At 49.4% G+C, this 27,228-nt stretch overlaps 1 protein-coding gene across 3 annotated transcripts in view; it reads right to left on the bottom strand.

Moving 5' to 3' along the window:
- LOC114767989 (transcription factor COE3) overlaps positions 1-25,265 on the bottom strand; it is a 73,947-nt gene extending 48,682 nt beyond the window's left edge. For all 3 annotated transcript variants that reach the window (XM_028959997.1, XM_028959999.1, XM_028959998.1), the window contains exons 1-6: positions 24,715-25,265; positions 17,631-17,787; positions 15,840-15,903; positions 14,852-14,907; positions 12,882-12,955; positions 9,439-9,507 (exon numbers count right to left, since the gene is read on the bottom strand). In XM_028959997.1, coding sequence (XP_028815830.1) covers positions 9,439-9,507; positions 12,882-12,955; positions 14,852-14,907; positions 15,840-15,903; positions 17,631-17,787; positions 24,715-24,848 — 554 coding nt within the window. In that variant the 5' untranslated portion in view covers positions 24,849-25,265. The remainder of the gene's footprint in view (positions 1-9,438; positions 9,508-12,881; positions 12,956-14,851; positions 14,908-15,839; positions 15,904-17,630; positions 17,788-24,714) is intronic.
- Positions 25,266-27,228: the final 1,963 nt, after the last annotated feature.

The raw sequence follows: 27,228 nt of genomic DNA, 5'->3' as shown, positions 1-27,228 counted from the left end.
CCCAGTGAACCTAGTGCGCGCTCTCCGCCTGTCCTCCCTCTCCCTCCGATTATCCACTTTATTCCATGCCAGGGATCAGATTTGTATCCAGTTAGGCCTCTCATCTCTAACTCAAAGGGAATAAATAAAAGTCGACTTTATTGCTCAGCACCCTGAAACAAGAAAAAAAAAGCGGGAAGAGGGAGAGACTGAGCGAGCAAGCGAGAGAGAGAGAGAGAGAGAGAGAGAAAAAATCTCCAATTCATTCGGATCCAGTCAATAACACTGTAATATTTATGAAGCCTGGAAGCTAGCCTGCCCTAAAACCCAAACTCCAGCAATCCTGAATTATAAATTGGTATTGATTTGTGTTGTGCTCTGTGTGTGTGTGTGTGTGTGTATGTTGTGTGTGATACACACAACCGTATCTTCGTCTTTTTGCAAAAGGATATAAAAACCATAGATCTCTGGAATGGAGGTGCCTTTAGCTTTTCATGCAGTTGTACATACAACACATGCAAATGTGTGTGTTTGTGTGTGTGTTTTCTATCTGTATGTGTGTATCTAGGTGTGTACGGGTCCATAGGGGGCTGTGAAAGGGTGTGGAAGACACAGCACCAGCTTCAGAACATCAAATATAGATGATCTTCCAGCCACTGTTATATATGGAGTACAACAAAGACCAGAATCAGCCAGAAAACCGAAAAATTGAGTCAAAACAGGGAGAAAGAACAACATGAAAACAAGAGTGATACACGCCCTAAACTAAGTGCCTTCCTGCATGCACATGTACTGCAAAGTCCTAGTTGCAATATCGCCGTCTAAAAACTGAATGAAGCTCATTTACAGTGAGATATTTATTTTGTTAAATTTCAGAATCTTAAATGGCCGAAATCTCAAAATATTCCAAATTCGTGTGATTTACAAAGGTTGTATTTAGATAGATTAATGTTTCATTTGTTCATGTTGGTGCTGATACTTAGATAAGATAATGAGCAAAAAAATGATTGAATAAGTACATATACAACCGATTTCAGTGTAATGTGCGGGATTTAGAAATAATTCCTTATTAATCACAGCCTGTGAAAGGGTCGCCAACTGTATTACTGCGGGTCTAATCTGAGCAGCACTGAGACAATGAGGGTCATAAAACTGGGCGTTAATGACCCAGCAGCAGGGCGTGTGTTAGGGATTATGTAATCGAGACCCCAGACTTCCCCAAGCACTCTCCAGCGACCGGGTGCTCCCGCTCTGCCCCTATCCCCCATATCACATTTCTGGACCTTTATATAGAAATCAATAGCCTCTTAATCTACCTCTCTCTCTCTCTCTTTCTCTCTATGACCCCTTCTCTATCTCACCTCGTCCCATCCCCCTACCCTCTATTCTCACTCCCAACACACCCACACACACACCATCACCGCCTCAGCATGGCTTTCGTTCCTTTCTTTTCGTTCTCCTCCACCCTGTCTCTTGGCCTGGACCGGTCTGGACAAGCCAGGCCCAATCTGGAGACCCAGACGGCGTGAAACCTGCCGAATGAAGGCAAATGGAGGACCTGGCGCCGCGGCCAGAGAAGATATGCCCGTCCTGCACACGTCTTCCCCTTTCCACCCGACACTCGCCGGAGCGCCCACCGCGGGGAGGTGGGGTTAAACCACACGAAACGGTATCCAGCGGGGACCGGGCACCGCGTTCTGCAGCGGGGTCACATTCCCTTTCTTCTAGCTTGGTCATAATTTACGATCAATAACACTAATGCTTGTCAACAATTTTTTGCAAAGAATTAATTCTGATTAACCAAGAATTAATTGTTGTACTTGATATAATGTTTAAAACTACCAGATAGACAAAGAGGATCAGGCCTTTTTAAAGGGGGTGATGCCAACAACCTGAATTATGGGTCAGTCGCTTTGCTTACATTTACATTTACAGCATTTATCAGACGCCCTTATCCAGAGCGACTTACAATCAGTAGTTACAGGGACAGTCTCCCTGGAGCAACTCAGGGTTAAGTGTCCTGCTCAGGGACACAATGGTAGTAAGTGGGATTCGAACCCGGGTCTTCTGGTACATAGGCGAGTGTGTTACCCACTAGGCTACTACCACCCTACTACCCTTTGCTAATGCCAGAAAGTTGGGTTTTCCGGACCAGTGGTGGCCTATAACGGTAAAGGAAGCGGCCCTGTAACCAGAAGGTTGCCGGTTCAAATCCCGATCTGCCAAGGACCCACTGAGCAAAGCACCGTCCCCACACACCGCTCCCCGGGCGCCGGTCATTTCTGCCCACTGCTCACCAAGGGTGACGGTTAAATACAGGGGACACATTTTGTTGAGTATCACAATGACAATCACTTCATTTACATTTTACATTTATAGCGTTTACTAGACGCCCTTATCCAGAGCGACTTACAATCAGTAGTTACAGGGACAGTCCCCCCTGGAGACACTCAGGGTTAAGTGTCTTGCTCAGGGACACGATGGTAGTAAGTGGGTGGTAGTAGGTAGTAGCCTAGTGGGGTGGGGTGGTAGTAGCCTAGTGGGTAACACACTCACCTATGAACCAGAAGACCCAGGTTCAAATCCCACTTACTACCATTGTGTCCCTGAGCAAGACACTTAACCCTGAGTGTCTCCAGGAGGACTGTCCCTGTAACTACTGATTGTAAGTCGCTCTGGATAAGGGCGTCTGGTAAAATGCTGTAAATGTAAAAGTGGGGTTCGAACCTGGGTCTTCTGGTTCATAGGCGAGTGTGTTACCCGCTAGGCTACTAACACCCTTCACTTTCACTTATTGCGGGTAACCAAGTCCGAGAGACGACGACTGCTTGCCACTCACAGACATGCCCACCAACAAGTGTTGACACGATGAAGATGACGGTTAAATGCGATGGTCGACGTCACCGTGTGCTGTGCTGCAGTGATCCATATGCGTTCATTTTGAAAGCCCTTAATTTAAAGTTCTCCTGGTCCGGTCTCCCGTCGTAGCCTGTGCCTCAGCCTGCCACTGTCCTGAATAAGTCGCGGCTCGGAGAGCGGCTCGTTATCGATGCATTTCATTTTTTTCTCTTGTCTGGTTTTTTAACCCGGGGGAAGCTCACCGGTAATTAAGGTGACCGGGAACGTGGGGGGGACAGAGGGCAGGGATGCTCCTCCCACAGGACGGGCCAATGGACCCGAGCCCAGTTTCCTCACCGTCCACCTGGCCAGCTGTGCCAAAGTGCCCAAAGCTAAAGCCCAGCCCCATCTCACAAGGATAACTGGGGCCTGCCCGTCGACCCCGGTGTGTGGAGTCGTGCGGAGCGACAGTCAATGCCAACTCGCCATGAGCTGCACCGTTCTCAACAGTAAAAGTCTCGCTTCTTTTCACCTGCGGGTCCTTTTAGGCTAAAATTAAATTTCTTTTTTTTTTTTTTTTTGCTGTGCATACTGTATTTCTTCCAGAAAATGCTGAATAATATTTGTACAAAATAAATATTTGTACTGAGATTTGGCTCCGCCCCTAATGCTCACCCCAGGGCGGCACAGCGAAGGTCTCCCGCTCGTGTTTACATGTAGAGATTACCCCGCACCCCGCGTGGGCTCTCTGCGAGTGGCGGGAGACGCCGAAGTGTCAACAGTGGGATCAACAAACGCCGATCGATCGCTTCCCTTTCACGCTGAGACGGACGCAAATACAACCTGCGAGTTTGTGACGCGCAGGAGGGGCGGGTGTATGGATTTGCCCGGTTCCCATGCCCTCCAGCGCCGGTGCATGCTGGGTAAAAAGCAGGAATGCCAGCTGAGCAGTGTTTGAGTCGCAGGTGAAAGCCCCGCCCCCCTTTTTATTTTTACTGGCAAATGGATTTTCCGTCACCCCGGGCCACTGCACACTTCCCCCAGGATCACATCAGCCCTCGCCAGCCCCGAGGGCCGGCTCCGGGCCCTGGGCCCGACACACTCATCCGCACAGACACGACACACATCTCACCCCAGGCTCTGGCTGCAAACACGCACCCGCCGAGACCACCCGGCTCACCCGCCTTATCGCGAGCGCTCCAAACGGCGCCGGAGAGAGCCGCTGTGTTGCTTATGAAGTGTTACACGACGCGGACATTACAGGAAACACGCGCCGGGCCTCGGTTTGCACTTCAGGCAACCGGACCCCCACAGGTGATAACGTGAACCTAAAGGGAGAAGCCATGGTTTGGGTTTGCGGTTGTGTGGCTTTTCTATTTTGAGAGGGCTGCTGCATTGCCTCGTCTGTTCTGAGGCTGGAATGGATCCCCCCCCCCCCCTCACCCCCCGATCCTTTCTGGAAGAAAATGGGGCTGAACCACAAAAGATGCCAGGGTTTATTTTTCTCCAATGCCGCTGTGGGCTCGTCCTCAAGGTCGTCCAACAAACACACACACACACACACACACGCTAGAATGCATCATCAGAACGCACTTAAGCAGTTACGCATTGAGCTTGCTCATGACCGGCCTATCAGCATGCAGGTCGGAAATACAGTTTGGGGCGTTTTCTGGTCACGGCGTTCAACTACAATACAAATGAATCCCTCATCCGCCGCAGTTTTTCCTGTGTTTTTCCCCCCTGAAAAGTCAGATTTGACAGCCGGAGCAGACTTTCCCCCCCGATAAGGGACAAGAACTGCTGAATTATTGAGCCCACCAAACAGGCCACCTGTCCCCGAGGCCCACCAAAGCCCATCTATATTTCACGCGCGTCCACGCGAGCGCACACACCTACACACCTACTCTTTGAAAACGGCCCAGTAAAAATGCATTTTCATTAATATGCCAAAAAAATTAAAAGACGTCCACGGCGCGGCACCTCTGCTCTAACGCTCGTAAAAAGACGACATAAAACCGGGCAATAACACTTGCCCCCGATGCACTAACCCTTCCGCCATAATATAACCCCCTTACACACACAACATAAAAGCTGACTTTAACGCCCGGGCCCGTGCTCTAACCCCGCCGCTCTCCTCTCTGACACATCTCACTTCCTCAACCTCATCATTTTTTTCAATTTTAGCCAGCCTGCCGAGTAATGTCCTCCTTTATTGCAAATCTATACTCTTAATCTGGCCGGCACCGATGGGCGCGCTGGACGATCAATAGGCTGCGATTGCTGGGAAGGGTCCAGGGAGGCAGATAACCCCCCCGAGTCTCTAACACACACACACACACACTCATACACACGCATACATAACCCCCCTTTTACCCAATCTCAGGTTTCACCCGCTCACACACACCCATCACTTCTATCATAAGCCCCACACACACACACACACACATTTACACACCCTAACATTCACCGTCTGTGCTCCACTGGCCCAGTATTACTCCGGCGGCCTTTGATGTCTGTGCCAATGGCAGTGAAATGCTTCCAGATATAAGGATAAATAAAAAACTATGATCAGTCAAAGCATTTGTTTTACACCGGCCGTAAATTACAATATCGGTCCTGCGTGCGGCAAAAAAACCATTCGCACCCACTAAAGCCCTCAGTAAATCAACCCCCATGTGAACCCTTAAACGCAGGAAGATTAGCACGTCTGCCGCGCTCGCCATGGCCGCTCCTTGCCATGTCTGATGTTTCTCATTAGAGCACAATTGGTAAAGTGTCACGGAATGAATTATTAAAGCCTAACAAAGGTTTTGCAACCCACAAGGCCGGCCAAGCATCTGTCCGCCCCTTCCCGCAAATCTAGCCCCCCTTTCCGAACTCACCACCACTGAGGACCACCCAAAATATGAATTTTGTTTCCCCCTTTTGACACACAGGGCCCTGTTTTCAAAGTGCTGCATCAGACGTAGCACTTGGGGCATGTTTGCCGATTTGCTAGCATTTTGTGGAGAGGAGGAATAAACTTCCCCAAAACAATAATTCTTTCACCTAGAAGCTTAACATTAATTATGTTTTTTCCTCATTCCTTCCTACGTCCTCATTCTGGATAATTTAAAGCCGCTCCTGATAATACATCACATGTGTGAAGAAATACAAACGCGTTGCCAGATATGTGATCGTTTTGTGTGCCAAAATGCACAAAACTGCAGGAATTTTCAGATTCCTATTCTCAATTAGCTGTTTTTTTTTTTTTCTTTTTCCTGTAATAAAAAATTCAAATCTCTCCACTCTGGCAAAATGAGCACAAGGCCCTGTCTCCTCTTCTCCTGCAATGTTCCATTTAGCTCTGAAATCCCTCATATTCCTCTGACGGTGGGGCTCATGTGGACGCAGCCCCATTTTAGGGGAACCAGACTAAACACAGGCTTCCACCGCCAATTCCCCTGGGTAACACTCAACCGGCCACTTGACCTGTCAACAGGCGTCACCATCGCACCGCTAGACTCCAGTCAAAGCCTTGTGTGGGGTCCACATTGAATATTTACACTTTCAAATTGCTCGTGCATGCATAGCGACATATCAGCAACATAGTGAGTTGGCTCTATCCGACTATGTGACCGGTTCCACTTTGACGGGGACTCGGAAGATATGGATGAAGTGTGGCAACCAGCACATCTGGGACCTGAAGAATTCTGAAGGAACCTTCAACATCAGCAGCCCCCCATTTGCATTTTGAAGGATGATTTTGTTCCAGTCCTAATCTGGAGCCCACCTGATCCCACCGATTACCCTGCTTCCATAATTACACCTGAACCAGGCGGTAGATGTCCAGAAAGATCTGATGTCTGAGTTCTATGGTAACCTGGGGGGGGTGACCAAAGAATTGTGGGAATTGTGGAACCTCATAATGTAGCCTCTATCCTGTCCACTCCCCAACACATGGCATCAGAAGCACTATAAAGGGAGGATGGGGAGGGAGACGGAGCAACTCACCCGGTGAGTCTGGTGGGATGGGTGGGTGGGTATATGGGTGTAAATATAGGAGGGGTGGGGTGGGGCAATTAGACTCACTCCTGCCCCCACTACCTTCAGCACTGGCAGCCCTGACGAAATTTATCGCCTCACCAGGGGAGGTAGCGGTGAGCTCTAATTGCAGTATTAACTTGTAATAACACCTGTTTTAAAGGCGACAGCCAATATTTCACCACGGCGGCCACAATGTCCTGCTTTACCACAGCACAAAAATCCAACACATCATCCTCCCACGATACCGCGCAAAAGTTACAATCGCTAAAATTCAAGCCGACCTGACTGGAAATTATGAAATTCCATATTTAAATTTTAACCCATATTTAACGCATTGCTTATTACAGAGCTGAGAGGGTGAGGGGGACAGACACATTTGTGTTGGTCGTTGTAAAAAAACGGCCCCGGGTAGAATCGTTTGGCGCCCGCATGAATATGTGTGCATGCGCATGGCTTGATTTTTATCAGGGGTATATTTATGACGCCGGGACGCGGCGCGATCCGGGCAACTGAGTGTGATTTAGTGAGCTTTGCCACATCAGGAACAAAAAGGTGGCGCGCGTGAGGCAGGCGACGAATGGCCGTCATTAAGCCTTTTACAGTGACGAGTGATGCGGCTAATTTGCATGGTTGCCCGCGGAACGCCGCTTTTTTCCGTCCGGCTGATTTATCTGTTGGTGTAAGCGGCGGCGTACTCATAAATACCGCGCTGCCTAATAGGCCGCTAAAATGCAGTCGTACGGGCCGGCCGTCTCTAAATCAAAGCCTGACGCTGTCACCCGTAAACACTTCCGAATGGGTTTGGTTGAACTAACGATGGGGCAGAGACGGAGTACACACATTCGTCCACACACACACACACACACACACACACGCGTGGAGGCTGCCCAGTCCATTGTCTGAAAGTTGTCCCGAAGGGTAGGTGCAACACAATCACATCGGTCTCATTGCAGACTGCGGTAGGGCAGGGTACGGAAGCCCTGCGAAGCGGCACGTGAGCAAGTCAGCACCGCGGAGAGCTGCCAGCGCTCCAGCACCGCGGTCGTGGACGGCCTGGCACCGACGTGGCAGCTGAACAAGAGGCACACCTGACATTACAGCAAATCACACAGGACACGCCACGTCCCGGTGCCAACGAAGGGTTCCTGATGCCAGAGCTCATAGATTCACCAGTCTTATCCCTGAAGCTATCCAGAAATAGTAGATTAACCGCATTTATCAGACGCCTTTATCCAGAACGACTTACAATCAGTAGTTACAGGGACAGTCCCCCCCTGGAGCAACTTTGGGTTAAGTGTCTTGCTCAGGGACACAATGGTAGTAAGTGGGATTTGAACCTGGGTCTTCTGCTTCATAGGCGAGTGTGTTACCCACTAGGCTACTACCACCCTAAGATCATGGAAGGCCTAGCGGGCAATCGGAACCGTCAAGGTGCCACTTGATCAAGGTATCAAGGTATCGTGCCTCTGCTCACTAAGGGTGACGGGTAAAAAATAAGACATTTCATTGTCACAATGACAATCACTTCATTTAAACTTTCACTTCAAGGACGTGAGGAATGCGGCACAAAGAAACAAACTTCAGGGCAGGAACCCTTGGACCTACAAGGTTTCCATGAAAAAATCTACAAACAGATGGTCTTTTGGTGGTGAGCTAACATCTCACCCTTTGTTACATTCATCTCCTGCAGTGCAAAACCATCCCCGATGTTTCCAGCGCTGGAGCTTATAGGCTGACTTCAGAACATTTTCAGACAAGAGGCGAGCATCCCTTTGTCCTGCCTGCTAATTTTAGGACCGGCCCCCCTCCTCTCTTACTACCCCTCTTTCCCTCTCTTCTCTCCCCCCTGGCCTTTCTCCAGTGCCGAGCTAACGAGCCAGCATGGATTTGGTAATGACCCCCGTGCCCTGGGTGGCCACTGCTGTCCTTTCTGGAAGAGGCTGCTCTTTCCCAGACGATCGCTCACGGCCCAATCAGGATGCAGCCGCTGTAAACACCGGCACTGTGAGGATCATTACGTGGGGCCGAGGAGAGGTGATTCTCGAATGTTCGCGCTTCTATTCCTAAAGCCCACGAGCAAACTGACGGCGCACCTACGACAATGTGTCTGAAAGGAACGGACGTGTTGGAATAAATGATGCAGACGACACTGCATTGTGTGCCAGTTCCCACGTGGCATCAGGAATCTGCCACTCTGTTCTCTCGGTAAATATCGCCCCAACCTCTTACAGTGTTCGTGTTACCTGGTGAATAACACTGCGTAGTGGCTACAACAACAGCTCATTGATTCTAATATTTAACTGCACAACCAATATGTTGAGTTTGTGAAGTTGCAACAAGGGGGAACCGCTGTATGGTTTCAGACACGTTTTCGTCTAGAAACTTCCTTTTCGGTGTGTTGAAATGTCAAAAATGTTTTCACGTTCCAGAGCTCATGTAGTCAGAAAGAAGTCTATTTTTTCTCATATACAAATTCAGACATTTAAAAAGAAACATTGTTCTTTTATCAAAGGGTGTAGGTTGGACGTCCCTCCTCTTCACATGGTCCGTGTGCTGTGTGAGAAAGGGACAAAAGAGGAGGAGGCGTGGCCGTACCTGTCGATGATGACGGGGTCGGACGGCGTCTCGTTGCGGTTCCCGCAACTCTTCTTGTCACAACAGCGGCTGAAACGATAACAGGCGCGTGAGTTTTACGGAACCCGCTTATTGCGTATACTGGATTGCATTGACTTGTGAGTGTGCGTGGAGTGTGTTTGTGTGTGTGTGTGTGTGTGTGTGTGCAGTGAGTCGTGAGCAGCCTGGCGCTGCCCGACACTCTGCCCTCTCCCTTTGCCTGTGGCACACTCCAGCTGGGCTGGGCTCCTGCCAAGGGCACTCACCAAGCCCCTGACAGGTTGGACAGTGCCCAGAGACGTCCTGGTGCGCCTCCTCCGTCCCTGCTGCCCCGCTCCAACGCCAGCGCCCTGCCCTTGCCCACGACCTCGCCCCAGCTGGGGCCACATGTGGTGGTATGTGGTTTCCCTAAACGTGCCCCCACCTTCCCCACCTTCTCCTCCATCTTTTCCTCTCCCTGTGAAATGGGCTTTACTGCCAGTGCCCTCTGTCTTCCAGCAAAATTATTCATGAACCGCTCTGTTCAAAGCTGCTTCTTCTGTACCTTTTGCTGGCTAAATGTGACCCTGTCCCAGTTAATACTTAGAACGCCTCACAATGAGATGAGACGTTGCCATTGGACAGTCCGCAAACACAACCAGTGCAAAGTTTGGGCACACCTAGTCATTTACGGATCTCTCTCCGATTCTATATTTTACGTTGTAGAACAAAATCATGGAATAACAGACCTGAAGATTTCTCTCAACCAACGTGGATTCCTACGTTGAGAACTTCACTCATGTTAATGATGCTTACGATAATGATAGCAGAGTGCAGAACAGCCATGAAGGTATAGAGATGACTCTGAGGAGTCCATGGAGCAGGTATGTCCAAATTTTGAACTGGTCGTGTACAGAGTTCACGGATCCAAGGATGGATCTCTAAGGAGCAAAAAGGCACAAATAAGCGACATAAGCGCTGTTTTGTTCCTCTTCTTTGTGTGTATGGGAAAGGCTGTTGCCATGGTGCACGACACAATAATTTATTCCCTCAGCTACTTGGAGCCATTAGCAAAGTTCCAGGAGACCAATTAGCATTGGAAACCCAACGGTGCGGCTGTGGTGACAACCTCCTCAAACTGCGAGAGGAGTGTTATAAACAAACCGGACCCCAGGAGCACAGCCACGTCCTGTGGGACCCTGGGGGCTCCCGCGCACACAAAAACAAACCTTGGCGGAGTGTCTGTAATACCGCCCTGATGGCGTCCCTCCCCCAACACCACCACCACCACCACCTCCCCAAGGGCCCGTGCCTGGCCAGCTAATGACTGCGAGCCGTAGCCCAACAAACAAGCGGGAATCCAACCTCACAGACCTGACCCAGGAGGGCCTGCTGGAGTCTGAGGGGGAGAAAATGGCACCAAAGCGGACTTCGTGTACCAGGCCGGTCACAACCTGGCACGGCGGCCGAGCTATCGTTCTTCGATGGCCACGGACCCACATCATCTTGGGGTTTGTGGTCCATCAGATGGTCAAGACGGGTCAGGTTTGGTGTCTCGCGGACTGAAATATCAGAATGGGCCGCTGGTAGAAAAAAAACTTTCAAAGCCTCCAGCGGGAGCCCGGAGACATCTGAGAGCCGACAGTGCCAGCCTGTTGAGTCACCAGGCCCCCGATAAGACACCAAAAGTGCGGATGTCAATGGAGGGCTTGTTTTCAAAGGGCAAGTGGTATAATTACCCAAGCTCGAAATCGGGGCCCGGAGCCAGACATAATCACATGCAGCAGGCTGGCTGGCTTGGTTCGAGGGCCGATGGCAGAGCCTCACTGGCAGGGCCGGGCTCATCCAGACTGGCAGCATGGCCGACGATTCTGGCCCAGTCAACACTCAGTGGGCGCTGCACTTTCACGAGTGTGCCATGCCAGCTGATGGCTGGGATGCCAGTTTCAACTTTGAAGACCAGACATAACTGCTAAGATGAGACAATTCGGGAAAAAATTGTCACGTGACGCATGTGGGGCGAAATCTGACCCTAGTCGCAGTGCAACTCAAATCTGATACGTCGGTGACCAGAAGCGGTTCAAAACTGAGCCCCACACACAAACATGGCCTGCACCTGATATCAAAATATCACATATGATGCATTTTTCTGCCATTTTCTGCCATGGGAAATATTGGAATCGGGTCAAGTGTCGAGCGGAAAAGATGAAAACAGCAGAAGCGCCGGGGGAAGCTGTCGCCATGCCAAACAGCTGCCAAGGATGCCTGATCTCGGCAGCGCCATAAGGGACCCGATAAAGACGGGTATCACCTGGGAGAGATAGACAGCGAGAGCATCTCTCATCTCCTTCTCATTAGCAAATGGAAACACACCATTCATCAGGGCGCGATTGCTAATAATCACACTCAATCACGTAACGACCGACTGCGAGCAAGCCGTCATTATGAAAATGGATCCTGTGCCGAAATCATCGTGGAGCTGATTCCAGGAGTGTGGCATGGCATGCTTGTGCCCTTCAGTTCAAGGCATGGAAAGGAAGCCTCGGAATTGCTTCATTGCTGCTGATGAAGCCACTGAATCAGTTTCCATCCGAAACGACACGGAGCACAATAATGGTTGTTACCGTAATGGTGTTTGTGAGGGGAGCCGACACTGGGGCTAATGATTGGACGGTTTGTAATGTTTCCACCTACGGCGCAGCCAGCTGATGAGGGGGAAAGATGACCAGCTGACCCTCTATACAAGCTCTTATTATGTTGGATTCTTGCAAACAAATGGAAGCAAACTTTCACGCAGGAGTCAAAAGTGCAGAAATGGAACCAATTTTATGGCCTGGTATTTTGTTCGGTTCTTAGCAATTAAAAATGCTGGTAGGGCCAGGAATAATCAGATTGTCGTTTGGCACAGACGTGGCTCCATCCCCAGTTTCTGTGCTGGGGGAAGTGGGGGGGTGAGCGGGCAGCAGGGCATCTCTGCCTCCCCTGGCACCCAGCATGGTACCGTGGCACTCACACTTCCTCTAATGCATTATTAAAACCGAGCCCACCCTCTCCCTCCCTCAGCTGCCCAGCCAAGTCCCCCCAGAAACGACCTGGACCCCAGGACCGGGCTCTTGCCGGCCAGACCTCGGGAGTCGGCCCCGTTCTGCCCTCTGCTTCCAGCCGGCTCTCGCTCAGCCAGTCAATAATTACATGGCATTAAGGACCACGGGCGATCTTTAATGAGCTGTACCCCACAGGAGGACAAGGGACTCCCCACGTCCCCATTTATACGGTGAATAGACCTGCCTTCTACTGTCAAAATCACAAATCTGTGTACACCTTACATTTTACAGTCATGCGGCACCCTTTAATATCCAGTGTGTGTGTGTGTAGGGTTTATGCAGTCAGTACAGGTGCCTCTGTGAAGTGTGTAATTTTATATTGTTAGGAATGCTGATAAAGACCTGCACATGATCTCATGGGTGAGGAGCACGCGGCACATCTCTGGGTTTTTGTCCTGGCCTTCGTAGAGGATTGGCTGAAAAAAAGCAGACGGGTCATATTTAAAAAAAAACGTTCCAATTTTATGTCATGAGCTCAAGCACATCAAAATGGGACTTGTTACTGTACAAGGGACAAATATTGTTACTTCATCTCCACATTAAACCTGCAAGCTTTCGTTGCAAAATGATGTAAAAAGTCCTTTAGTGCAATTGTGCTCTCGGTCTGCCATGGAAGAAGAGGCCCAACAGCGAGAGACAGGTGAGGAGCCGAAGGAGCGCCCGGTCTCTGCGGAGACCAACGTAGCGCAGTCTCCCTTCCCATAATCCTCCATTCCTCCAGCCAGCCAGATGGCCGCGCCGGCCCCAGAAGAGCCGCCACCACCGAGGTATCCGTCATCAGGCTGTCAAGCCGAGGCTCCGGATGACGGATGATCCCCGCATATTAAGGCAGGCAAGGAATCCACTTTTCCCCCAACTGACCGCCCCCTCCCAGCCACCTAACACTCCGCTTCTCCACAGCCACTTGGGTAGGACCCTCACTCCCCCACGACGTGTCTACTTCACACCCCCAAATCAGCCGCCACCCCCTATATGGTCAGTTGGCGAGACAGAAGTAGACCACGACCCCAGGGGGGAAATACTTTTAGGTTAACGACCCCCTTTTACATTATTGATCTCCTCGGCCTGCGGAGGTCTCTATATTAACATCCAGCGCATTCGATGCGGGGCGGAGGAGCGGAGTGGTGGGCAGTGAAAGGAGCCGGTCGATATTTATACATCGCCACTCCCGATCCAGATGGCACCCGCGACGAGAGGCCAGCGCCACCGTAAACCGCTGAAACGTGGGCAGGATAACGTCCCACCATGGCGGAAGCCTGGACGCTTCCTTTATTTTATTTATCCCGAACTGCAAATATCCCAATATAGGCTAAATATCAATAGTCCTGGAAAATGACCGTCACCAGGAATCACTTTTAGCGTTCCCAAATCATGGAAAATTACCCCGCCGAGCATTCTCGCTTCTCTGCGTGGCGTTCTGAACGCTGGTGCCGCGTGGAGATGAACACCAGAGGAGTTAAAACAAATTTATCTTGTACTCACAATCAAGGGGATTAATTATGCACCTTGCATATGCCAAATATTAATGAGAAAGCCTGGCTTGACCTTTGTCTGCTCTTCAAATTACGCCGTAATAATTAGAAAAAAGAATATTCTGCCAGTTTTGATATATTTCTTGCATCTGAAAGTACGCGGGGCCGAAGCGTTCGGATCGTCGGCGTGGCATGGTGTGTAGGTATCTGAACGGGTCGCGGCTGCAGGGGCTTTTCGTTGTTGTCAGGATTATTGTCTCCAGGCCGTCGCCGCTGCAGCTACATTAAGGGATATTGATTGGTCTCCGGGGCTGACGCTTGGTCGAGGACCTGCTTGCCGTATTGATCTGCAACGGGCTGACAGGAGCGGCGGAGGAGGCCACCGCGTGCGGGGAGGGGGTGGTTGGGGAGGCAAAGCGGGAAGCCATTCGTCTGATGGGGAGGGGGGGTGTCTCTAAAATTAACATATACCACACTAATGACCTTAAAAAGGTTAAAATTATCAAAATTATTTTGAGGTGACAACTATTAAGCGGTAACACCATGAACTGCACGCTGAACACACCTCAAATCTCACAAATTATCTTTAATTATCTTTATTTTTATTTAGTTTATTGAAGTGAAAAAGTGAAGTGACTTGTGATACACAGCAGAACAGCACACGGTGCGCACAGTGAAATGTGCCCTCTGCATTTAACCATCACCCTTGGTGAGCAGTGGGCAGCCATGACAGGCGCCCGGGGAGCAGTGTGTGGGGACGGTGCTTTTGCTTCCTTAACCGCTAGGCCCCCACTGCCCCATATGAAAGTATGAGAGTAGGGACATCAGAGACCATCTTACCTGCTTGGTCATGGAGTCTATCAACCGTACGTAAAGGTCCTGTTCCGTCCTGATACCTGTGAAGATTCGAGACAAAAGAAGTACACGTTTGTGTTTGCGGCGATGAAAGCCCCTGCAATGAACTGTCGGGTCCCTTTGTAAACACTTTGCGGGGAATTAAGATGCCGTTTAGTCAAATTAAAAGCCCCTTGGAACGCCACGGCCTGTAAAATGCAAATTCGCTTCTTTGGCGAAAGCGCACATGAAAAGGACCGGCTCGTAACAGAACCGCTCGGAAACGAGTCGGGTTATTACTTGCGTCCCCGCAGCCTGTTTACGCCGCCTGCTCGGCTCGCAGAAACGGCCGGAGCGGCGACGCTAACACCCGTTAGCGAACAACAAACAGGGCTCTGCTGGGGAGTTCTGTATTATTCATGCCATTCCCGCCTTTCCTCCCTCTTCCTCCTGGCCCGCTGCTTGGGGATGAGGAGGGATTCACAGCTCTGGACCGAACATGCGCATCATCGCAGCCCATAAACGCTACGCTACGATACGGATCACATTAGCATCGTGCCTTCCGCAAGTGCTATAATCTATTTAGCAGAAGCAAAAGCTAACAAGCTGAACAAAAGAGAAAAGTTGAGGAATTAACTTTATTTTAATAATGACTTTAGCACCAGGCCAAATAGTGGTTAGATGTTGCCATAAATTCATGAAAAGGTCATGAAATTACTTGAAATTTGAGACCTTTTATTCCAGAACCCCCTGATCCTGAAGGAGGAACACAAGAATGTGTTTCTAATTGGTATTTACGACATGAATGTAAAACGTTCTGTTTATAGTGCAGCCTTATGGAATGGTGTGTGTGTGTGTGTGTGTGTGTGTGTGTGTGAGAGAGAGAGAGAGAGAGAAAGAGATAGAGAGAGAGAGAGCAGGTTGCCACAGTGTGCATCGGGACGTGTGACAGGGACAAAATTAGACATGTTGGCATGACAGCGCTCGGTCGTACCGTTACTGTAGAGGAGCTGCAGTCTGTAGTGGATGCCATTGTTGGTTTTTTCTCCGTTGTATTCCTACAGAGACAGATGAACGGATGAAAGAGAGAGAGAGAGAGAGAGAGAGAGAGAGAGAGGTTCATTCAGAGGTTCAACACTCAATATTCCAATCAACTCTCTGCATGATGCATTTTGGGAAATGTCCCTCATCCCGTCCAATCTGTTGTGTGACTTTGTGAGATCCCGCCACCGTCCCGGCCCTAATCCCAGCAGATGCTGCTCTTCACTCCCTGATCCGGAATGTAACACCAGTGGGAATATGGACTGGTATAGTGTATCCTTCGTGTAAATCTCCCCTTGTGGGGAGAAGAATCCTATCAAACCGTTTTTCCCCACATGCTGGTATTCATGCCTGAAATCAGGCGTCGTTTTAAATGTCCTTCTTAAAAATGAATAATATAACATTTCCGTGACATTCTACATAAGTTGCAGAGTTTTACAAGGGGTTTAAATAGATTTATGCTCTTTTATTGAACAAGGACAGCGTTTGGTGAGCTGCTGAAAATTATACGTTTTAGTTTAAACTGTAATGTGTGCATATTTCAACGGTCTGTGTCATAATTCTGTTTTATATAAGCCATTCCTCTGTCCTGTTCTCCACATGCAACAACAAAACCAGACACACACACACACACTTTTCTCAGTGGTGGTTACATTCGGTAAAAACTCAGGGTGGACATTTTTTTTTTTGTTTGGTAGCCTCCAGGTGAATGGGACCTGGTGGTAATGCCAGCTCCTTCAGCGGGCACGAGGACAGGTCACATCCGCCCCTCTCCCCTCGGCTCCACGATGCCAGGCGTGGCGCGCGGTGCTGGCAGTGCCCCAAACGGGCGGTGGAGCGTTGCGGAGGTCGGGGCGGAGGTGTGCAGACAGGAGGACGCAGGAGTGGCCGGTGCCAGCTGGCATACGTCCCAACTGACCGTGGGCGGAGCTGTTCCCTGTAACCTTTTACTAAAAACAACCCCCCTACAGCAGGTACACACACACACACACGTACACATACACATGGCATACATAACCCTGCAGCAAACTACACAGCTACACATGAATTAAAACTCATATACTTACAACACCCCTAAAGCAGCCAATAAGACACACACACACACACACACACACACACTGCTCTGCCGGTATGCTTCCGCCCCTTTCCTCTGCATTGTCGTATACTTTAACACTAATATATCCCTTTTTATCCAGATTGGTTCATGCTCACGGCTGCCCCCAATCTGTGGGTGCAGGAAGTGCATGTGCTGCACGTCAGAGGTCAACCTGTCAACTTGAACCAAGCCAACATGAACAACACAGACTACTTATTATAAAATAATTTCTCGTAGTGCTTTACGTGCACTGAACAACGGAAATTACTTCTACATCAGTGAGTGTTACAAAATTTGGGGATGCATATTTTTTGGGGCATATTTTTCTATTTAGGACGTTAGTGTGACGACTGAATTAAAATCCATAATACCAATAATAATAATCAGTTTTTGAAGTTGATGCAGGTGTTTAACGATTTTTATCTGTTATACGGTTCTGCCCCAGAAACACACTCATAAAAAGACAACCAGAAGACAGGATCCTGCTTATTGGCCTGGACAGTATGTGTTGTTTTTTTGAAAATGCTAAAATATTTCTTTAAAAAAGTTAATTACACGTCAACTATACATTTGTTGCTCATTTAATATTCAAAAAGGTAAATAAAATAAGTGAACACGGGTGTGTGTGTGTGTGTGTGAGATTCTTACTTTGTCCTTCTCCACAAAGTCCACATAGGAGGTCCTCTCGATCTCCACGGGCTGGCCCTGGCGGTCGTACAGCGCCAGCACAAAGTGGAAGAAGTTGGACTTGCGCAGGTTGGAGGGCGGCTGCTTCTCGTAGTGGGCGCGGGCCAAACCCACCCCGCTGAACACAGAGACAGAGAGGCCGAGAGACAGGGAGACAGAGAGACAGAGAGAGAGAGGAGGAGGAGGAGGAGGAGAAACGGGAGAATGTCTTTAATACGAGATAAATAAATCCGCGCACTCTTCCCAAGTAAACACCGGCGAGAGGCGGAGGGAGCGAGGCGGTGGCTTGGCGACGGCCGCACGGCTGCTGCATGTGCCATACTGTCTTTTGTGCTCCCCGCTCCTCTGCCGCCCCAACAATTGGAATTTGGCTGGGAGGCGCGGACCCCAGAAGGCGCTGTCTGCCTCGGCGGCTGCCAGACGTGGCTGGGTACCGTTCTGCTTGGCAACCGCCGCGCTCAAGTTTCCCCCTGACCTGTCACTCAAGCTCGGGTGGCCCGGCACCCTACCTCCCGAGGGTGCGCCCCCCGGCAGAGCCTAACCCCCCCCTCATCAACCCGGCCCCGGCATCGATTCTGAGGCGCGTGCCAGGCCGGGCGCTGACAGAGATGGAGGGGCAACGCGTGGCCACGGGGGTACGAACACACACACACGCGCACACACACTGTTCCAGAGTTCACCGCTCGCCCTCCATCACCGGCGTGACATTTCTCCTGACAACTTCAACGAGGAACAGCTTGAGGCGGAACGATCCGGAGTTGCAGAACCGCAACCGGTTTCACCCTAACAGGGACAAATTGGACGGACGGAATCCATTACGAATTAGCACGTTAGCGTCAGCGTCACTGTTCTTCCAGCGCGCGTGTTCGGATAAACTCTCAGTGCGACTCGAGCGTTCTGGGAGGCGGCCCGACTTAATGAACTCTGACCTTTAGCAACTCCGTTAGCCACGCTTAATGCATGATTTGTAGCACGTCACACAGAAAATCTCCCGCATTGCAAAGTGGGGCTGCCAACTGTCACTCTTCCGCCGTGACCCGCGGTGACCCTCGCTCCTTCAGGGCCAGTTGTTACGACGTTACTATGCAGGATTTGCCTGATTGGTGTTGCCAGAATGGTGTTGCCAGATGGAGGGGACAAACAAAAATAAATAAATGAAATGCAATTACACGAAAAATTATCAGCCCAAAAAAATGACAAATGGCAGAAATAAAATGTGAAAAGTGTCAAAAAAAGTAGTTGCGCATGTATGAAAATTAAACATATGACTGCTTTATCGCAACACAAACGCACGATTAAAATGCGCATGCAGCGACGGCCCGCCGAGTGCAAAATGCATAATGAACGTGCAATGTTGCAGACTCCTTATACTTCACACCGCGGCACTCGGCACGTCGAGAGTTTGAAGGGAGAGCCGGATGCGACGGCACACTGCAGCGTCGTAAAAAGCCCGCCATTAGCTCAATTACCGGGGGTCCGGGCGCAATGTTTGCACCGCAGCCAGGCGTCGGAGGGCTTTAATGCACGGCAGAACAAAAAATAAAAAAGACGTCGGCGCAGAAAGCTTGTTAGCATTATTATTTTAATTATGCTAATTGCAGGCGCATTCACTTCTGTGGCTGTGAGTGAGTGAGTGAGTGAGCCAGGCAGTCAGTTATAAAAATAACAGTATTGACACACACACACACACACACACACACACAGAAACAGAAAAAAAAAACTGAGGCTGGTTGTCAGTAAATCAACAGCTTTCAGAGGCAGCTCAACAACACTCGCCGCGTCCCCACCTCCTCCAGCTCTGCATACCATTACACGCGTTTGCACCACGGAGACAGCAGGAAAACACGCTTTTCGCAGCAGACACGAGTGCAACGCGAGCCCGTCCGCCGAGCGACGGCAACTTTTTCCTCTTTTTTTTTTTTTTTTTTTTCTCTCCCGTTCTCCAGCCGCAGAGTAAAACCATCCGTCAGGCCGACTTAGCGGCGAGCGGCCGTGCCCGGTGAGGGTGACATTTGCCGATGAAAGGCCTCTGTTCGCCGCCTCCTCCAGCCTTGCGCTCCTCTGGCGGCCGGGCCGCAATGCAACGCGGCGAGTCGTGATTATGATGAATGGGGGAGAAAAAGTGACCCGGGGCCAAAGCCCTCGGCGCTGGAGGGCCCGCAGCCTTCAGGGAAATGCACGTTAAGCGCCGGGAACGGCGTCCGCTAATGAACATGCAGGATCTGGACACCGTGCACTCCGGGGCTCCGCGAGGGTGCGAGTTTGCGCCGGAAAGCTCGCATTCGTGTGGCAATTAAAACCCCAAACAAGTAGCCGCTAATAACGGCGGCCGTGACAACGCGGGAAGCGGCGATACGGTGCATAACCGTGATTTGTGCTCTCTGGTGTTGAGGAAAAGCGTCGGGCCGACGCCGTGCTACGCTGTGCTTAAAGATGATTTGCTCTTCGAGCGCGCTGCATCGCTGAGTGCTTTGTAATGGAGTCATATTAGAGAACAGTCTGCCGGGGGAGTGACGGGAATAGAATCGGGTGTGTGTGTGTGAGTGTGTGTGTGGGTGTGTGTGCGCACTTTGAACCTTTTTGACATCAGGCCTGATGCTTAAATCAAACATAACTGGCTGATTGTTGAATGTAAGTTCACCAAAAACTGCCGTCCCTTTCTCTTCATCCCAGCAGATGCACAGATTCGCTGCAGCAGTTGGTAGGAACTAAATTCAGTCTGAAACCCTACTAGCACGTTATATAGACTTGATTTGTCTAATTAATGAGTAACTACACAATGTAAAATAGAGAAAAACAGCCAGGTTCCTTTTCTTGTAATAAGATATTAATAAAGGTGTAATAAAAGCATAGTAACCGAAAGTAGCTGCAACGACACAAACGTCTTCTGTTTCTTTCTGTACGTCTCTGTATCTTATCATCTGTGTAAAATGCTTCGGTAAGCCTCACCTTTTCATCGAAAGCGTCGCTCATGCCCAGAAGTTCATTGTTTCCTACTTAACGCTGCCACTGCAGTGTGAATGTGGTGAAGTAAATGTTTTCGGGATGAAAGCTTGATGAATGTAATATTGCGTATAGTAGCTAGAAGTGAAGTGTGGGCGGGACATTACGAGCAAAAACGCCTGCGAGAAAACGCACAGCGAACGATATGGACAGGAACGGAGTGAATTATGGGTAAAAAAAAAAAAAAAAAAAAAAAAAACAGCGGGAGACTGCAAATCTGCCGTTTAAAATATGCGCGCCCCGTCCTCGTTCACGCCCAGGCCCGGGTAATTTATGCGGAGAGATACAATTACCCCGGCATACGATTATCCAGGCGGGCGGCGGCCATTGGGCCGGCGGGGCCGGCCTCCCCGCACGGCCGCTTGTTTGGTTTGCTCTTATTAGCTGTGTAATACGAGCTAATGAGCTGAGGCCTGGTGCACGGCGGCGGGGAGGAAGCGGAGGGGACAGGGGGAGTCGGACCGGCGCTTAAAAAGACTGAAAAATGCCGAGGACGAGCAACAGATCCCTGGTCACGCGATCCAGGGGCTATCCCGGCACTTTTATTCGAATTATTTTGGTGGAGCCAAAAAAAAAGATTTCTTCGCCACACAGGAGCGCGAATGGCGCGTCTGTCACCTCCGAGCGCGATAAGCTGGCACATCTTTCTACCAGCTGGCTCCGCCGGTGCCCGCCATTCAGCGGCATGCCAGCACAACGCGGCGCCGCCATCGACGCACACCGGCACAGGCTTCGCGAAGCGGAATAGCGGCGTAATAAACATCTGCAGGAGTTCGTTATGGGATTCGTGTCGTTCCGATGGACCGATTTCAATTAAAAAAAATTAAAAATACATCTAATCCTTCCAAATGAGGGCCATGAAATTCTAATGCTGTTCTTCTCATCCACCATTACAGAGACATATCAAATTGACAAATAAAAAAAAATACTATTGCTAGTTATTCTGACAACTAAACTATTGCTAACGATTGTTAGCACTATCAAGAATGTGTTTTACTATCACAGCCAGAAAGTGTTTGTTATAATCCAGCGTCACCATAAGTATTATTAATATAAGGATTATTATTACTGTTATCAGCGGAGACGGAAAACAATTAGCTAACCGCTTTAAAATGGGTGGATAATTTGGCAGGCAAATCATAATCGCATCAAAGAGGCTCGGCGCACCCCCACATCCGCAAGAAAACAAACAGCACATCTAATTACACACACACACACACACACACACACACACACACGCACACACTGCAAGTGCCAGCAGCAGCGTCAGGCTTTGCAGAACGTCAGAAATGTAATACAACGCCGGCTTTGGCCATAAACTGTATTAGCAGCAAGTGCTAAACGCTTCCAGCGAACGTCTAATTTGTTAGTAATTGCGGCTTTTTTGGGTTTTTTTTTTTTACGAGACGTTATTTCCTGCAGGTGGCAGGGCGAACTACAGGCCGAGTAGCTCAGCAAATAAAGAAATGAATAAGACACACACACACACACACACACACACACAAGTGTGGAGAAAAGGCCCGTTTCCCCCGGTGATGACGTCATGTTGACCCAGGGGTCAAAGCGGCGAAAGACGAGGTTCCTGAGCAACGTGCCCCAACCGATGGGCGTGATCTTCAGCCTTGGCCTCCCGTGTGTCTATTGCCCGTCGGGCCGGGCGCACCTGCCCCGCCCTTCCCGCCCAAACACCGCCAGTGACCCACGGTCACCTGCGCACTTCTAATGGGGTCATAAAAAAGGTGGCCTGGCATGCAACACACGTCCCCTGCAGCTGCGGCGTTTTTTTTACGATCGCCACCAGAGCTGAAGAAAATCGATCAACGCTTTCGAAGTCACACGCGGTCTGCAGGGACGCATTGGTTGTTATTAAGCGAAGTGGTTGCCGTTGTGCAGCACAGCGCACGGTGTGCTCTGCATTTAACCCGTCGCCCTTGGTGAGCAGCGGGCAGCCATGACTGGGCACCTTGGCGGGTCACTTCCTGGCCACTATGGAGGTGCTGGGAGGGGCTTGTTGCTCACAGCGACCGCTGTCACGTTGCACTTCCACTACCGGCCACTTGCACTCGATTCCCGACATTTTCTGGGTATTTAAACCACTCATCACGTTTTTTCTTTTTTTTTTTTTGGATAAAAATGGCAGTGAACGTTGACACGCGTCAGTCAGCGAGAGGGCGGGGCCAGAGGCGGGAGGCGGGGATAGGGGTGTTGATATGAACCCTGTTCCTGCCCCGAGAGGGCAGCAGTCCACCACACCACCAACTTCCTGGAAATGGTGTCGGATTCAGATTTTATTCCACTTTGCACTGAGTTAAAAAAAAAAATTTTAAATGTAGCGGATGAACCTTCAGCATCATTGTGATGAAGACCTTCCTCCATAAACTGTGTGTAGAGGGTTCTAAACCAGACCCATGGTGTTCCAAACTAAAATGTGTGACAGTGGATGCTTCGGGGCGCCCTTTCTGCTGCGGTACGCGTTGATGAGTATCATTTTTGGTTGTAGTTGAGGGTACGATAAACAGAGCCTTGAACCTGGTTTTAAATGTGATGTTCAGGGCGGGGTTACAGGCCCTCGCCGCGCTCGGGGGTCTGGACTTCATTAGCGGACGCCAGCAGAGACGGAATAATTCACCCTGCCAGGTTTTTTACTGTGTCGGGGTACAGAAGCGGCGAGGGGGTCGGACCAAATCTGTTTCCCAGCTGTGAGGCCCGTTCACTCACCCCTGGCCTACACAGAAACTCGGGCCCGGGTTCCGTCCGGAGAACCCACACCATCCCTTCACTTCGCAACAAATGACTAAAACAAGACTGTGTGTGTGTGTGTGTGTGTGTGTGTGTGAGGGGGAGAGAGAGAGAGAGATCAATATGACGCCTGTAAGCAGAAGCCCCCCTGTTCTCCTCACACCTTCACAATCACGGGGGTCTCAACACGGTCCTCTCCCCGTGCCACGGGAGGGAAGGGCAGTCATGTTTCTCCACAGGGCAGAAGGTGAGAAGGTGAAGCCCCATACCTGCTTCCTGTAAAAAGGGGCTCAGGCGTCACCTGGCGTGATGCAACAGAAGCGCTTTCCATCATCATCATCATCATCATCACCAAGAAAACTCGCCCGTCCGCACCGGTACTCTTGGCGGGAAAGTTGACGCTTTGAGTGAAAATGGCGCGTAAAAGAGCGTGTTTTTTTTTTTTTTTTTATTTAATTTTTATTTTTCTTGTTTTAATTTAATAAACGAGGGGAAATAATAAATGTTATAACCTTATTAATAAGCTGGCGGAGAGGATTCTCCAGATTCTCCTTCTTTTCTGGAGGGATAGGCGCGCATCAAGCTGATTCTCTCATCTTTCCTCTAATTACTATTATTATTATTAATATTATAATTTTTATTATTATTATATTGTTGTGTGCATTACACTAGTGTCACTGAAACGATTAGTTGCGCAATAAAAAAAATGGGTCGCAGCCAATATGACCGTAAAAAAAGCTCCTATTTAAAAATGTTTTCTATTAATAAAAATCTGGAAAATTATTTATCAATATTAACATTATTATTTCTATATAGCGGGTGGTTTCCGCATGTCGCAGTTCAGTGTTAAAAAAATAAAAAAATAAATTCTGAACTGAAGACAAAAATGAAGCATCACAAGTTGAGCAGCAGAATTATGTGTATTAGAATATGCTGTTATTATTATTGTAGAACAAAAATATAATGAAGAAAACTAATCCGATCTGTAAATAAATTGCTATTTTTTCTGACTTATAAAAGTGGTCTAGATATGTTTTTTTGTCCTCACGTTGAAGGACGGGGGGGGGCTTTTTCACCGCGACACCGACGTCCCGAACATCGGCGCGCACCGACCCAAGCCGAGCGCGTCACCTGCCCGCACCGCCACTTTACGCGCGTCGTTACGCGCGTTTATCCAACGGGCCTCCGGTCGGGGCGGGTTCGAGCGTTAAAGGAAAAGTTTGGAAGAAACGCGAGTAACAACGTTCCAGAGGCGGGGACGCCGCGACGCCGCGTTCCTATAAAGAAGTCCGGAGCCCGTTACCTCTGCGCCGCCGTGTTGGCGTCCAGGATCCCCGCGCTCTGCATCCAGGAGCGCACCGGCGTCATGGCGCTGCTCAGCGGCTCCTCTTTCATGGTCAGGGCTCCCCGCGGGAGGCCGTCCTGGATGGAGAACATGACCAGTAATCCGAACGCGACCACCTGGATTAGGAAGAAAAAAGCCCCGGAGTGATGAAAGGGGCGCGGGGTTCCGCTGCGGAGGAGGGAGGGGGGCTCGACGCGGGTCCCGGTCCGGGTCCCTCCGGGTGTCCGGGGCGAGCTGCGCTCTCGTCCGGGTCAGAGGAGGGTGCAGGGCAGGCGGCGCGGCATCTCAGAGGGGCGGAGGTGCGGAGACGCTCGGACGGAGCGGAGCGCGGAGCGGAGCGGGAAAAAGTGGGATGAAACGCGCGCGCGCTTCAAACGGGACTCAAATGAAATGATTAGGGGAACAAGAGGGAGGGATGGAGCGGGGAAGGCTGCTTCTCCCGGGGGGAAAGGGGGATTGGGCGGCGAGAAATCTCATCCCCCTCCCTCCCTCCACCGCGCCTCTTTATGGCTCCTCCGTCCCGGCGGAGCGCACCTTCTCCCGGGCGCGGCGCGCTCTCTCCGGGGGCGGGGACTCGCGCCGAAAAGGGGACGGGGCGTTTAAACGGCGCCCCGCGATTGGCGGGCGTCACGCTGTGCGTCATTTTCAAAAAAATAAATAAACCGGGAGCGGAGCGGCGCGGCCGAAGACGCGAACCCGGGTCCCCGATCTCCTCCACTCTCACACAGGATTCATTTACTCCGTTTCCCCTTTAAATCCGGGCAATGTCCTAATTATACTGAGTCAAGTCTAATTAATGGGAATCGTGGAAGGACGACAATAACTATTATTATTAGTATTAATAATAGTATGATTAATAATAATAATATTTAGTAGTTGTGTTGAATCGACTTTTTCGTGTCTCCAATTCGATTGAACGCAGTCCAGTGAAAATGCAATGTTTGGATTTAATTATCGCTTCTCCAAAACAACGGGATAAATTATTAATGAGCGCCGGAATAATATGGATATTGGATCCGAAAGCGCTCCCACGGGACGCGGCGACTATTGAAACGACTGAAATAAATCAGTTAAAACGGCGGCCTGGAGAACGCGAACCGTGTTCGCCGCAGGGCCGCGCAGCTCATTTCCAAACCTGCATTTACAATCTCAGCAAATTATAACGGCAAATGTTATTATTATTATTATTATTATTTGTGTTATTATTATTATTATTTACAGCCTGATGAATTAATCACACGATAAATACGGGATCTACTTTCTTTTCTTCTGATAAAATGTGTCTTTCAACGCGGAATCACGTCTCCATAGGCCACAAGGCGCAGGAAGACACGATTTTACCCCAAACTCCAAAAACAGTAGCATTTACCAACAAAGTCACACGGTTTCGCGGTAATGTTACAATATTTGTCAAATACAAACACAACCTGTAACGTTTACCGATAAAGTTACACTTTTTACTAATAATGATACAATATTTATCAGATACACACACAACCTTGTAACGTTTACCGATAAAGTTACACTTTTTACTAATAATGATACAATATTTATCAGATAACCTTGTAACGTTTACAGACAAAGTTACACTTTTTACTAATAATGATACAATATTTATCAAATGCACACACAACCTTGTAACGTTAACAGACAAAGTTACACTTTTTACTAATAATGTTACAAGATTTATCAAATACACACACAACCTTGTAACGTTTACCGATAAAGTACATTTTTTTACTAATAATACAATATTTATCAGATACACACACAACCTTGTAACGTTTACCGATAAAGTTAATTTTTTTACTAATAATGATACAATATTTATCAAATACACACTCAGCGTCGTTACATTTATACATAATAAAATGACGCTGTTTAGCCATTGCTTTACAACGTTTATCCAATTTTGATACAATGTCGTGACATTCATTAGTAACGTTACATCAGCGTTTGTCAGATATAGACTCCTGCATGAAACGTTGAGCAGTGACGCCTGATAAGTGGATCGAGTTCGACATCTGCCCCTAACTCAGGTGCAGGAATAACGTTTTATTGCAGTGGCCCATCGCTGATTCCAGCTCTCTCGTTTTCTCTCACGTTTCGTGGGAATTTCCACGCCTGGTCCACGCGTTCCTGAAAAGACCCTGTAAAGTCATTCTAGAAAAGCAGCCCATCCCCAGACAATAATTCAGCGACCTTTTGTTGTAAATAAAAACGTTCCTTTATATATCACGTTTATTGGGAGACACCGGGGGTCGACAAATCATTTGGCTTCATAACCTTTTAAAAAACGGCGCCCGCGCATAAAACGCGGGACGTTTTCGTCAAAATCGGAAACGACGTGAAATGTTCCGATTATTTCCATCCGCGATCATCCTGACCTGATTTTCCTCCTCCTCGTCCCCAAACCCACAGCTGCTGCCTCCATCTAGTGTCCAAACTTTCACCAAACTTTCATTTTGGTCC

This window comes from Denticeps clupeoides, chromosome 18 (genome assembly GCF_900700375.1).
Source record: "Denticeps clupeoides chromosome 18, fDenClu1.1, whole genome shotgun sequence".
Taxonomy (NCBI): domain Eukaryota; kingdom Metazoa; phylum Chordata; class Actinopteri; order Clupeiformes; family Denticipitidae; genus Denticeps; species Denticeps clupeoides.
Note: the sequence above shows the minus strand (reverse complement) of the source record. Positions and strands in the feature narration are given on the sequence as shown.